General features: G+C 32.2%; 1 protein-coding gene across 1 annotated transcript; it reads right to left on the reverse strand.

The window, feature by feature from the left end:
• Positions 1–426: 426 nt before the first annotated feature.
• LOC8289118 (disease resistance-like protein DSC1) lies at positions 427–14842 on the reverse strand. The gene is made up of 8 exons (XM_015724489.3): positions 14304–14842; positions 12230–13319; positions 11746–12054; positions 10730–11653; positions 10078–10634; positions 9871–10000; positions 7574–7639; positions 427–662 (listed from the first exon to the last, which is right to left on the reverse strand). The coding sequence occupies exons 1-5, from the start codon at positions 14777–14779 to the stop codon at positions 10107–10109; spliced, it is 3327 nt and encodes a 1108-aa protein (XP_015579975.1). The 5' UTR covers positions 14780–14842; the 3' UTR covers positions 427–662; positions 7574–7639; positions 9871–10000; positions 10078–10106.
• Positions 14843–14993: the final 151 nt, after the last annotated feature.

The raw sequence follows: 14993 nt of genomic DNA on the forward strand, positions 1-14993 counted from the left end.
TTGTGATATGACTTGATCACTTTATATTGAAAGTGAATGATTCCAAAATGCATAGAAGCTCATAACTTTTTTAAGAACTTCATTGTCTCTATACATTTATCCTCGCTCAATCTCTAATTGAGTTCTGTTATTAATTATTTTTGAGTCAATATTGCCATTTTCTAATTTTTACTCTTTCTTTTTCTTTTTTGCTTCTACAATGCCTTTACTTATAACATTTAAATATTTGATGAAATCTGAAATTCTTTTTTCATCGGCTTCATTTGTTGAACTTTGCTCTAGTGCTGCATTTTCTTGAAAATTGTGATTCCATATTTATAGATATTGACATGATACATATATTATATTTTTCGATTCTCTTCATCACAAATGTAATACAAAGTAGATAAATTATGTAAGTTACTTTTCTTTTAGCTCCAAATAGAATTGCAGATCTGAATCATTTTGTACTTCTAGTAATGGATATTCGTCCTTCACTTTATATTCAATTTACACTTCATTCACATCTCTTTTGCTTTATATTTGCTTTAATATAATATCCACTAAAGTATAGAAGCTTGAAATTCTTGAAATCAGAATGCTACAAACTTTGAAATTAACAAAGTTTATATTTTCATCCCATTGTCCATTGTGTTACACCAGTACAAGTATTGCTTCTATTCCTGCAAAAAAAAAATTAAAATAAAATATATTATAATATACTAACCATTTACTTCGTATTTATGATTGATTTTCATAAACTTGTAATATATAAAGTTATTATTCGATGTACAAAAATATATTAACTAATGAGATCTAACTAATAAGATCTAGAACCGTATTAAAAGAAAATTTATGTACAATCTAGTTCGGAAAAAGTCAAATGATCAACAAATATTTTTAAATCTGAATACTTTTAGTACGGTTTGAAATCTTCTGAGTGCCCGATCCTGCTTTCTATGACCAATAGTTACAAACTGAAAACACGCAAAATTTATTTATTTTTTTAAAAAAACACAGATTACTTGTTTTATTAAAGAAAAAAAAGTTCGACTTTATTCTAAATAAGCCAAGCAATCAGACTTTTAAAAACAAACCCAAGTAATCAATCTCATAGCATTTTATTTAAAAACTTTTAATGTAAAAAAATTAAAATAATTGTAAGTCAATTAATGCACAATCAATTCGATGTCCGTTTTAATCCATATAGTAGATTGTCAAATATATACCGGAACTTCAAGAAAAAAATTGGTCTATAATTTTCCATCAAATCTGTCAAAAGATTGTAAAAGATTAAAATGGAAATTAGCAGAAATCAACAAATTACAATTCCAAAGCTCCAAAGAAAACCACCAGAAAGTAACATGCAAGGAGAAAAACTGACAGACAGAATATAGCTGATTTTCCCAATACAATCTGACCAGACAAAATAGGTTAAACAACCCCAGAATAATAATAATTAAGAAAAGAAAAACAACTATTATGAATATATAGCAAGCAAGGAACTGAAAAAGCATAGAACGAATATAAGTGTAATCAAGTGAAAATAATCAAATCAGCCTCAAGAAATGTGTTGGAAACCAGCAGAAACCAACATGCACATCGCAAAATTAAACATCTAATCAGAATAAACAACCCTTAAAAGCCCAGAAATATGTAAGACTGGCATTCAAAAATACCAAAAACACATAAAACTTCATAAATTTCTCCAAATATCTTTTTCCAAACTGTTAATAAATAAGAGATAAGAATGTTATCAATTCTAAGTATATCTTTTCAAATTCATGATTTTTTTAAAGGAAAAACTTTATTAAACTACCTTATGGTTAAATATATTTTTACTAAAGCTCTATAATTTACTTTTTATCACTTTGGTACTTATAAATATGACCATTAATAAATAACAGCCAGCTTACGTGATAGTTGAAAGAATAGTGTTATTGTGTTGAAAGATCTCGTAAATAATTGTGATTATGTACCATATTTGTTATACTCTATATTTAGAGGTTTATGAGCTGTATTAGTAATCTTAGGAATCAATATTTATTTTCTTCTATATTAGGGTAGTTAGCTGAATAGTATATTTCTCCTTAATTAGGGAGATTAGCTACCGTTTTTATTCCTAGTTAAGCTATTTAAATAGTTGTACATCAATATAGAAAAATCATTTAGTCTTCTTATATTTTTTGTTCACTGTTTTCATGGTATCAGAGCTAAAAAAATCCTAGGTTTGAATCTTTTTCTTTTTATCTCGAAAATGTCTGAAGTCACGTCTAGGACAAGCCAGCCTCTTCAGCCATCTCAGTCCGAACCTCAGAGAAATACATCTGAAAACCATCCCATTTAGATTACTACAATCCGACTAAATGGTGATAATTTTCTTCGATGATCATAATCTGTACGCATGTATCTCCGAGGAAGAGGAAAGATTGGGTATATCACAGGTGATACTAAGTAGTCTGACGTGAATGACAAAACTTATACCATTTGGGATGCTGAAAACTCAATGGTAATCACATGGTTGGTTAATTCCATGACTGAAGAGATAAGTGCAAACTACCTATGTTACTCTACAGCCAAGGAATTATGGGACAATGTCTCAGAAATGTACTCTGATCTTAGAAATCAATCCCAAGTTTACGAGTTGACCCTACGACTTGGGGAAATTTGCCAAGGTGAGAATTCTGTGACAAAGTATTTAAATTCTCTTAAACGGATTTGGCAGGACCTGGACTTATTCAATGATTATGAGTGGAAATCAATGATGACTGCAACCAGTACAAGAAGAGAGTGGATACTGGCCAAATCTTCAAATTTCTTGCAGGTCTAAATATTGAATATGATGAGGTCCTTGGCTGAATAATTGGAAGAAATCCCCTGCCTCCAATTGGTGAAGTTTTTGCGGAGGTAAGGAGAGAAGAAAGTCGGAGACATGTGGTGTTGGGAAAGAGGACTGCAGGTTCAACCACATCCACGAAGGATCAGCACTGGCTATTCCTGAAGCTCAAGTAAGCAGGAGAACTTCTCACAATCTGCGTGTAGAAGACAAAAACAACCTGCAATGTGACTACTGTGGAAAGCCACGCTATACTCGCAAAAAATGCTGGAAGTTGCATGGTAAACCACCTAATGTTAAGGAAAAAAAATCTGGTGAACATAGCACACCTACAGCAAATGAGGCTGAGTCATCACCATTTAGTAAAGAGCAATTAAGTCATCTTCTTAAACTGCTGAAATCTTGCTCATCCTCTAATGCTCCTATCGGTTCTATGGCACAAACAGGTAGTAATTCTTTGGCTCTATTTGTTCTAGGAAGTACTACTCCTTGAATCATAGATTTAGGAGCCTCTGATCATATGACAAGCTGTTCTCAATTGTTTGATTCGTATTATCTATGTTCCGGCTTCGAAAAAAATCAGAATAGCTGATGGCAGTTTTTCACCTATTACAGGCAAAGGAAATATTAAAATTTCAGAAAAAATCTCTTTGAAATCAGTTTTACATGTTCCAAAACTTGCATGTAATCTTCTTTCCGTTAGCAAATTGTCTAAAGACTCTGATTATTCCATTCTTTTTTCTCCTTCCAATTGTGTTTTTGAGGACCGGAACTCGGGAAAGATGATTGGAACTACTAGAGACATAAATGGGCTGTACTACTATGATGGAACTGGTTCTGGGAATAAAACAGCTCATGGATTAGGTAGTACAAGTTCAAGCTTTGTCCATGATCAAGTTCTGTTATGGCGTAAAAGATTAGGGCATCCTAGCTTTCCATATCTCAAATCTTTATTTCCTAAATTATTTAAAGGTATTGATTGTTCAAAACTTCATTGTGAAGCTTGTAATTTAGCTAAAAGTCATCGTGTTTCGTTTCCAATAAAACCATATTCTGCTTCAAAACCATTTAATTTGTTGCATAGTGATGTTTGAGGCCCATCCAAAGTTAGCACACTTTCTGGAAAAAAAATGGTTTGTAACATTTATTGATGATCACACACGAGCTTGTTGGATTTATTTGTTGGAAAAGAAATCTGAAGTTGAACAACAATTTAAAGATTTTTTCCACATGGTTGAAAATCAATTTCAAACAAAAATTGGCATTCTAAGAACAGATAATGGGACTGAATATTTCAACAAATATTTGAGAACATTTATTTTGGGAAAAGGTATTTTGCATCAATCCACTTGTCGTGACACACCACTACAAAATGGTATTGCTAAAAGAAAAAATAGGCATTTACTTGAAGTTGCTCGGGCACTTATGTTTTCCATGAATGTTCCTAAATATCTCTGGGGTAATGCACTCCTAACCTATTGTTATTTAATAAACAAAATGCCATCTTGAGTTCTGAAATTTCAAACGCCTCTGCAAGTTTTGAAAAATTATTTTTCCACATCTAAGATAACAGCAGATCTTCCTTTAAAGGTTTTTGGGTGTGTTTGCTATGTGCATGTCCCAAATGTGCTTCGCTGAAAACTTGATCCCAAAGCTGAAAAATGTGTTTTTATTGGTTATGCTTCTAATAAACATGGGTACAAGTGTTTTAATCCAGTCACAAAGAAATTTTTTGAGAGCATGGATACCAGGTTTATCGAGGATCACTCTTTCTTTCAAAAGAATTTTCTTCAGGGGAGAGAACTTAGTTGAAGAAAATAATTTTTGGGAAACTTTACTCATTTCTTTAACTAATTCTGATATGGAAACTAGGGTTAGCATTATTAATCCTACTTTGCCAGATGTTACTTTATCAGAGACATGGGGAGAAGTACTTCCAACATATCATAATCCAGTGGATCATAATCCTCAATATGAGCTGTAGGTTTAAAATTACTACAGCCTTAGTTATTCCTTCTGTAGATGTTCAATCAGCTTTGTCGAATAATGACCCTACAACTCAGAGTAACCTTCCCTCTACTTCCACTCTTTCTGATCTTGATCTTCCAATTGCTTTAAGAAAAGAAATCCGAACATGCACTAAACAACCTATCGCACAATACTTGTCATATAAAAAACTGTCAAAAAATCATAGAGCATTTGTTTCTAGGATTTCTAATATGCTTGTTCCAAGAACTGTTGAGGAAGCATTAGGTGACCCGAGTTGGAGATTAGCTGTGATGGAAGAAATAAATGCTCTTAAAAGAAATAACACTTGGACTGTCATTGATCTACCCAAAGACAAAAAGACAGTTGGGTGCAAATGGGTGTTCACGGTGAAGTTTAAAGCTGATGGAAGTGTGGAGAGATACAAAGCGAGACTAGTAGCAAAAGAATTTACTCAAACTCATGGAATTGATTACCAAGAGACTTTTGCTCCGGTTGCTAAAGTTAACTCTAGTAGAGTACTTCTTTCTCTTGCAGTTAACTTCAACTGGCTACTTCATTAATTTGATGTAAAGAATGCATTTTTAAATGGAGAATTACAAGAAGTATATATGGACCTGCCACCCGGGTTTGAAGAAAAACTTAGAAAAGGCAAAGTGTGCAAATTAAAAAGGTCTCTATATGGATTAAAGCAGTCTCCTAGAGCTTGGTTTGAGCGTTTTGGCGATGTTATCAAGAGACATGGTTTCTCTCAAAGCCAAGCTGATCACACCCTTTTTTTCAAACATTCCATCAAAGGTAAAGTAGCTATTTTGATTGTTATGTAAATGACATAATCATGACAGGGGATGATTCTCTTGAGATTAGCAACTTGAAGAGGAAACTTGAAGCCGAATTTGATATTAAGGACTTGGGAAAGCTGAAATATTTCCTTGGGATGGAGTTTGCAAGATCCAAGAAGGGAATCTTTGTCAACCAACGCAAGTATGTGCTTGATTTACTCAAAGAAACAGGAATGACAGGTTGTAAGGTAGCAGATACGCCAATCGAACCTAATGTAAAGTTGAAAACAGCAGCAGCTAATGAGGTAATGGACAAAGAACGTTATCAAAGATTGGTAGGGCGACTAATCTATTTGGCTCACACTCGACCTGACACAGCTTTTGCAGTGAGTGTTGTGAGTCAATTCATGCATTCACCTGGACCTACTCATTTTGAAGCTGTATTCAGAATTTTGAGATACCTCAAAAGAACTCCTGGAAAAGGACTCTTGTTCAGAAAAGGAGAATATCTTCTGATAGAGGCCTACATAGATGCAGATTGGGCAGGAGATGTAAATGATAGAAGATCCACCTCAGGTTATTGTACCTTTGTAGGTGGAAATCTGGTTACTTCGAAAAGTAAAAAACAAAGTGTGGTGGCAAGGAGTAGTGCTGAAGCAGAATTCCGCTCTGTGGCACATGGATTCTGTGAAGTTTTATGGATAAAAAGACTCCTAGAAGAATTGAAGATTCCTATACCAGCACCTATTAAAGTTTATTGTGACAACAAGGCTGCAATCTCTATAGCTCATAATCCAGTTTTACATGACAGAACCAAACATGTAGAAATTGACAAACATTTCATCAAGGAGAAGATAGATAGTGGTGTGATATGTATGTCCTACATACCCACTGCTAGCCAAACAGCAGATATACTAATAAAAGGTCTTCCCAATGTGCAACACGAGAATCTAGTTAGCAAGCTTGCCATGAGTGACATCTTCATGCCAGCTTGAGGGGGAGTGTTGAAAGATTTCGTAAATAATTGTGATTATGTACCATATTTGTTATACTCTATATTTAGAGATTTATGAGCTATATTAGTAAATTTAGGAATCAATATTTATTTTTTTCTATATTAGGGTAGTTAGTTAAATAGTATATTTCTTCTTAATTAGGGAGATTAGCTACCTTTTCTATTCCTAGTTAAGCTCTTTAAATAGCTGTACATCAATATAGAAAAATCGTTCAGCCTTCTTATATTTTTTGTTCACTGTTTTCATATTGCATGCCACATTAGAATCTTCTAACGGTGTTATGCAATTTGGCCACTATTTGCTAACGATCATATTCACAGAGTACTAAAGTAACAAAAAAAAAAATACTACAGACCTTAAAATGAAAATGCATTAAATCACAAAGTAGTTTACTGAAGTTTTTCCTTCTTAAATTACAGTATTATAGGATGCATTATTACCTATATTTGAGTTTTTTTAAAGCTATGATTTGGCAAAATTGTTATTCCTAACTTCAATTTTTCCTTTTATAATTCATATGCTCGTCTAAAAGCATTATTATAATCTTAAATTCTTCTGTGCTAATAAAAGAAGAATATCTTTAAGCAATAAAATTTATTGTATTAAAAAATCTAATCGCATCATAATTCATGTAGTAATATGACTTTTAGTTATTTTCTATCATAATTCTTGCAGTAATACAACTTTTGGTAAATTACAACATATAAAAAGTGTGAAGGGGATAGACAAATTTACCAAAAGACCTTACTTATTGAATTAATTTGGTCTTTTATTAATTTAATTTAATAATAAATAATATTATTAATTTATTAAGTATAAGTCTAATTTTAACTTTATTAGGATTTTCAACCATTCTATTCTTAAAAGTCCAGAAAGGAACAAAGTAGAATTCTTTTATGAGAATAACTTTAGCCAAAGATTTGTTTTAGGCTTTTCTTTACTAATTATATATTATTAATAAAGATTCTAATTACCTTCCCAAACGGAGAAAATAACCGGTAAAGGGCAGCAATTCTGTCACTTAATTTCTCCTTCCTCACCTGGTCAAAATTAGAAAAGAAACAAAATATTAAGTTATTAGCATCAAGATTTTCTTTTTGGATTCGTGCTCCTTCCTCCCACCTGTAAACTATTGATTGTCCATTTTATATGCAATAAAATAATTATCAGGATCATGTCAAATATAACATGTGAGTAAATAAGAGTTTCTTTCTTTTTGTTTTGCCTTGTTTCTTATCCATTGTATTCTTTTTCTTTTCTTTTTTTTTTTTCTAAAAAAAAAAGAAATTTGTTTTTTTTTTTTATTTCCAACCTTCTAATCCTATTTCTATATAAACTTTATTCGTATACTAGGACCATCTATTATATTTCTAATAAATTATATTAAATTAATAAAAGACTGCATTCCTAAATTTAATATAATTAATTAGTAATTAATTTAATTCAATTTTAATTCTAGTATTATTTCATATACATTTCTAATCTTATAAGTATATTAATCAACTAATATATCATTATATGTATATATATTTATGATAAATATGTGTCAATCATTCAATGTCAATGTGTAAGTTACTCGTATATGTGTGTTCCTTTCCGATTCATTATGGTGTATATACATGTATATATGTAAGAATTATCCTCATTTTCCTCAATAAAAAGGACCTATAATTGGTTATCTCAGTTAAGTCAAAGGAGTTAAACCTGCATTAATCTGTTTTACCCTATGTTTCCACTTTTATTTTTGTGCTATTCTTGTTTTTGCTTTGCGAGCTCGCTTAAACAATCGAAATTTTTTAATCTCTCCTGAGGGAGACAGGTTCATTGTTTTCTTAAGGAAAAATAAAAGAATATAGTAGTAGTACTACTATTACTACTAATAATAATAGAAGTGGTAGTAATTGATTTAGGTTAGTTTTAAGTTGATCTAATTCTAATCCTAATCCTAATTTAAATACAATCTAAGATTATTTAAACTATTCAATATTAATTTTTCAATTAAAATACATAGTGCAAATTTATTATTGTGGTTGAAATAATTATTTTAAGAACTATCAAACGCCTATATATTTTTTCATTCTTTGCCTTCTAATTCTAAATATCACGTGAATCATGCGTGGATAAAAAAAATTAAATGAATACCAATAATATATTGTATATGTAATTAAATATTAAAATATTTGCTAATTAGGTATGAAAGTATGATACTTTTAGATGAAAAAATAATTTTATACAAAATTAATTAAGAAATTAACAATACTGAGATGAAACACAATAAAAGAAAATTTTGTTCTTATAAGAAATATTTTCCAAACAATAAATTCAAATACTTTTAAATTAACTTTTGTTAGAATAAGAAATTAATGTTAAATTAAATAATCCTAATTATAATCTCATATAAACTAATAACAAAATTTAAGAGATAAACACTAGAGGGCACATTTATTAAGCAGTAAATATTATCTAAACTCTAAAAATTATGGCAAATTTATTATTAGCTTTAAAAAAGAGTAAATGTTTTTATTAATAGTAAATGGGTTCTTCTATTTATAAAAACAATAAAATTTAGAAAAATAAATTATAATTTGATAAATTTTTATCTTAATCAAATCTAATAATTTAATTAATGAATTTACAAATATAATATGTTGGTCAATCTATTTAAAAATAAAGAGTAAAATTTAGATTAATATTGTAGTGTAAGAATTAATGCTAAACCTTTTTATGACTTTGAATTTTAACAATAATTACATTTTAATTTATGAGCAACAACAAATTTCAGTTACTAAATTATTATTATTATTATTATTATTATTATTATTATTATCATTATTATTATTATGAAATTGAAAGGATTACAAATAAATTTACTATAAATCATTGCATATATTTTATTATGATTGATTAAATTATAATTTATTAATTGTGTCAATTGATAATAGATATTTATAATTATTTATTATATACTAATTTACATTAATTATACTATTTGTTGGACTCTTTAACCTAAAATTTTAATTCATTGCGGATTTTATTAAATTAATTAACAAAAAGGAGAATAATAGACAATCAAAATTTGATGAAACATAGGGTTTTTATGAGAATGGTAACATATATTTAAGTGAAATTTCAATTTAACAAATAGTTAGCGTACTAATTTTTATTTTCTTGTATTAAATGAATAATAACAAATCCAAATATTAAATTGACGTGCATAAAAGATGTTGAGTGGAAGTATCTATATGATTGTAATTATTAAAAGAGATCTCACCTCTTCATGGCAGCTGCACCAATCAGCTTCTAATAGTAATAACAACTTGGACGACATGCATTCTTGTGTTTCAGCAAGGTAACTAAATCCACAATCTCCGACTTCACAACCATGCAACGGCCTTCCCATACTATCCATAGCATAGAGTCAAATGAGTGAAGCATCATTGGAAGTATCTATGGTTGTAATCATTAAAAGAACTCTCACCTCTTCATGGCAACTGCATCAATCAGCTTCTAATAGTAATAACAACTTGGACCACACACATTCTCTTCTTCAGCAAGTTGTAAACTGAATCCACATTCTCTGACTTCAGAACCACACAACGGCCTTCCCATACTGTCCACAGCATAGAAGTCAAATGAGGCTGTGGTATGACAGCTTTTATTCTGCCAATCATCTCCTTGAGATTCCATTAAATTGACACGGTGATTATAACTCAGGAAGACATGATCAGACCCTAAAATTCTGGAGTTATTCCAATGGCCAGAATGACCATGAAAAATGATGAATTCCTGTTGCAAAGAAATACTGTCTCCATGCATGGCTCTTAATTTGATTGTGCATTTAACAAGAAAACCATGATTATCAAGGCAATCCTTGAATCCAATAACAGCTGCCAGTGCAAATCCCCTAAACTGGCTGTTGGACCAATGCACAGGAAGCTGAACAGTCAATAAAGACCCTGCACTTTGATGACTAATTTGCTCTGGGATTTTACTTCCAGGAAAACAAATACCAGCAGAAGGTAGAAGACCAGACTCCTGTATCATGAAAATCAACAAGTTCAATTAGAGAAGAATGAAGGTCCATTTTCATTATATTATTTATCAATTGAAGACAGAGAGAGAGAGAGAACCTGAAGGTCTATAAATTGACTGTTCAGAAAGGCACTCAAATTCAGTTTGAAGCAATTTGTAAACAAGAACATAGGACGGTTCCACTCTGACACTGTGAAACTTGATGGAATCGATACACTTTCTAGTGATGTACAATCATGTGCATTTACGTATTCTATATGCGATGGTAGCTCTGGCAAAGAACGGAGATTACTGCAGGAACTTATGTCAAGTAATTTCAGATGAAACAGTTGCCTGATGTCCCCAGGTATGTTAGAAAAATTATTTCCACGAAGGTCTAAATGCTCTAACGAGGATAACCGAGAAAAACTGCTGGGGATTTTATACAAATTACAGTCGCTAAATGACAAGATTTTAAGATTATCCAATTCTCTAGTCTTGGGTACCTCTCTAATAGCTGTTCCATCCAACCTAAGAATCTCAAGCTTCTTCATAGGCTCCAAAATCTCAGGAAAATTCTCCAGCTTTGAACATCCAGAGAGACTAAGGGTTTTAAGGGATTTCAATTTACAAATTCCAAAAGGTAGTGCATTCAGCCTTTTGCAATTACTGAGATTCAAACAATCAAGTTTGCTGATGTACTGAATTGATTGGGGAAGTTCTCTAATTGCAGTCCCGTTCAGCAATAAACTTTTTATATTAGGTGAGATTGCCCTGAGTATCTTGAGCCTTGAGCAGCCAGAGAGATTAAGCATCTCGAGAGATGTCATATCCATTGTGATTGAAAGAGACTTTAGTTTAACGCAGTCTTTCAAATTAAGGACTGTAAGCTTGTTCAGTTGTTGAATAGAAGAGTGAACTTCAGATAAAGATGAACAGCCTTCAAGGATTATATGCTCAAGTTTTGGGGCCAGTGAACAGTCTGGTATTTTCACCAAGTATTTGGAGTGACCTAAGTTGATTCGCTTTAAATTCTCAAGGCACTGTAACAAAAGTGATATCATAAAATTAAATTAATATTATCCTATTTCAGAATTATTTCAAGAAAAAGGATATATCAATTATCATATTATACCTTAGCTCCTTCCCAAAGCAGCTCAAGTTTGCTATGGCACAAGATAAGTTCAACAAGCTGCCTTGGTTCAAAGTTTGATGGCAGGGAGTTCAGTGGATACCTATCCCAATGAAGCAGTCTTAGACTAGCAGGAAGATAAGCAAGGCCTTCCAAAGCATACAATTTGCTGTCATCTTCCCAGTATTTAGAAAAGGGAGTATAGAATTTCAGAAACTTAAGATTCCCCATCCTTGTGAATGAGTCAGAGCTTAGGCACAACTTGTGTATCTTCGACAAATCTAGGTTTATACCTCTCACTGCTCCAGTCCCCTAAGAGCAACAGCAAAGGGTAAGTTTAACATAATGCAAATCAAACTCACAAATATTCTTAGATACGTGCAAAAATGGATGATGTAAATATCTAATATCCTATAGGATTTGACAATATTCTTAGACCTCAAATGCTAAAATGGTTGATGAAAAGGTCTAACATTTAGCCTTTTACCTTATTACTGGTCAATACATGATAGATTTCCTCATGGTTCCATAACCTGCTACGGCTGCCTGGCTCATAAATGGATTCTTGGCGAACAATTTCCCAACCCATTTCTTGCACCAAATTATGCATTTCCAGCCTTTTATCTGAAATAGATATGAGAGACTTACCAATGAGACGAGCAATTCCAATATCTGCATAAAAGCCAGAGTCATAAAGGATTTCTTTCACATGATCTATGCCTTGACCCCTGAAGAAACAAGCGATATCAAGAAATATATCCTTATCAAGGTCATCCAGTCCATAATAACTTATTTGCAGCACCTCCTGAACCTCTGAGTTAAGAGGACTTTCCAATCTATGCAATATACTTTCCCATTGTTCTATGCTCCTGGTGCATAGATGAGAACCACAAATTTTAAGAGCCAGTGGAAGCCCCTTAGCATATTGTAGGACCCTATTTGACAGATTCCAATAAGCTTCTGTTGGCAAGCTCTGTTCAAAAGCATAGTGAGAAAAGAGCTGCAGCGATTCATGGTTGTTTAATCCTTTAACCTCATATATACTGTCCACTCCACAATATTGAAGGACCTGCTTATCCCTTGATGTTACAATGATTCTACTTCCAGGTCCAAACAAATTAAGCCCTCCAGTTAAAGAGCTTAAATCCATTAAATTATCCACATCGTCAAGAACAACAAGAACCTTTTTATTCCTCAGCCTCTTTATGATAAAAGAAGACATCACATCTACAGTATCTGCGCTGATATTTTCACCTCCTGAAATTTCACAAAGAAATTCTCTTTGCAGATTAAGAAGTCCAGTTTTTCCTATTTTTTCCCTGATATTTCCCAAAAAGCAGCGATTTTCAAAGCTCCCACTCATTTTGTTAAAAATAACTCGAGCAATGGTTGTCTTACCGATACCGCCCATCCCCCATATTCCTACAGTTCGATTATCAAATGATCCCAGGCACAACAATGTTTCCAGTTGCTTAACATGCGAATCCATTCCAATTAAACCATCAAGATTACTTGATAGCTGATGCAATCTCTTCAAAATATAATTCACAATGTCATTGATGACTAATGATTCAGGCCTGATACAAAAGAATACTAGTAAGTGAAAACAGACCACTTCAAATACCCTTTTCTTTCCCTTATTGGGATAAGTAGAAAAGAGGAACACTCCTTCCAGACTAAGTTAGCAATTTAACTACTTCATGCAGAATAATTTGGGCACAAAGTTCTCAACCTTTAACATATGATATCCAATCTGCTTATATTTTATGGTATCAAAACCTGTTCATTCTATCTACATTTTTATCAATCCTCATAGAAGGGATCAAGAGGGGATTAGCTATAGTTAATTGATGCAGTAACTGAGAAACATTCAAATTTCTCCATAAAGGGAAGGAAAATCCATTAAAGTTTCCACAACAAACTCAAAACAGCATTTCTGAAAGCAAATTGCAAATGACCACATTTTCAAACCAGAAAAAATTCGTGGTCAAAGCAAGACTCAGTTTACAAAATAAAAATGAATCGGAGAGTAATATGTTAACATTAAATAAATTATGAAAAAAAATGTCACAAAGTTCATTAGGCAACAAAGGTTATTGATTTGTTTGATTTGATTAATTGGAAGAAAGAAGATCAAAATCCTAGCACAAACAAGAGTCTGAGTTATTCTCGGCCTCTTGGCTTATTGACCAAGATACTTTAGCTATGTTTTCTTCTTTTCCAGAATTGAAAAAATGATGTTTTCCTTAAGTCTTAGAGGTGGAGAGACTAGCAACAATCGTATTAGTTAGCTATATTTTGTTCTATGTTTTCTTAGTTTGAGAGGCGAAGACTCCAACAACAATTTTATTAGACATATATAATTGAAACCAAGAAATTGAAAGAGGGGCAAGAATCTTGATTGTCATAGACTTTATCAAACAGTTTTGCCCATCTGCTATGATGTGAGAATGGGAGATTTCTTATCCAATTTTTCTTTAAATCTGCTCGAATTAATTGTTAGATTTTAAGTTTAAAATGATGAAGGAAAATAAATAAATTTTAAAGAGCAAAGAAATTACCGAGTATCCCCTAAAACCCATCCGCTATAATTGGCAGCTTCAGCCAAAGCAGTCCTCCAACGCGAAACCTTGTCTGTAAAATCAATTACATGTCTAGAGAACGCTTCCCCAAATGCCCCACTCTGTTTCCGCACTTCGCGCGGATCTACTTCATAAAACACTGGTAATACAATTTGCCCCATCGTTTTCCTGCATTCTAAAATCTTCACCAGTTCATCCAAACACCAAGGTGAAGCTCCGTAGTTTTTCGAGAATATGACTATCGAAGTCCTTGATGCTTCAATTGATTTATGCATAGTTGCAGTTATTTCCTCTTGTCTCTTCAACCCAATATCAAGGAAAGTACTGATTCTTTCTCGGCATAGAGCCGCATAGAGATGGCTTACAAAGCTATTTCGAGTGTCTGTACCTCTGAAACTGAGGAAGACGTCATACTTAATCCGTTGGGCAGTGGAGGACGGAATCGCCGATGCCATTTTTGCTTCAAAATCAACTCTTACTGTTCCTGATATTTTATATTATTTTCTGTTTTCGCAGTGCAACTTAATTTATTTATTTATTTGTCAAAATATTCATCTTATATATTCTTCGGACAAAGGGTCAACTTGCCCCCTCACTTATGTACAAAGATCAAGTGATATCCAATTTAAACTTTTTTAGCAAATATCTCTATAAATTTATGTCAAATTT

Source organism: Ricinus communis, chromosome 3, assembly GCF_019578655.1.
Source record: "Ricinus communis isolate WT05 ecotype wild-type chromosome 3, ASM1957865v1, whole genome shotgun sequence".
NCBI classification, from domain to species: Eukaryota; Viridiplantae; Streptophyta; class Magnoliopsida; order Malpighiales; family Euphorbiaceae; genus Ricinus; species Ricinus communis.

Excerpts from the sequence above, each read along its gene's own strand:
- LOC8289118 (XM_015724489.3), bottom strand. The coding sequence starts at position 14,779 with ATGGCATCGGCGATTCCGTCCTCCACTGCCCAACGGATTAAGTATGAC. Across the intron at positions 12,055-12,229 it reads ATGTATTGACCAGTAATAAG|GGGACTGGAGCAGTGAGAGG; the intron begins GTAAAAGGCTAA and ends TGTTGCTCTTAG. Across the intron at positions 10,635-10,729 it reads GTCAATTTATAGACCTTCAG|GAGTCTGGTCTTCTACCTTC; the intron begins GTTCTCTCTCTC and ends TTCATGATACAG.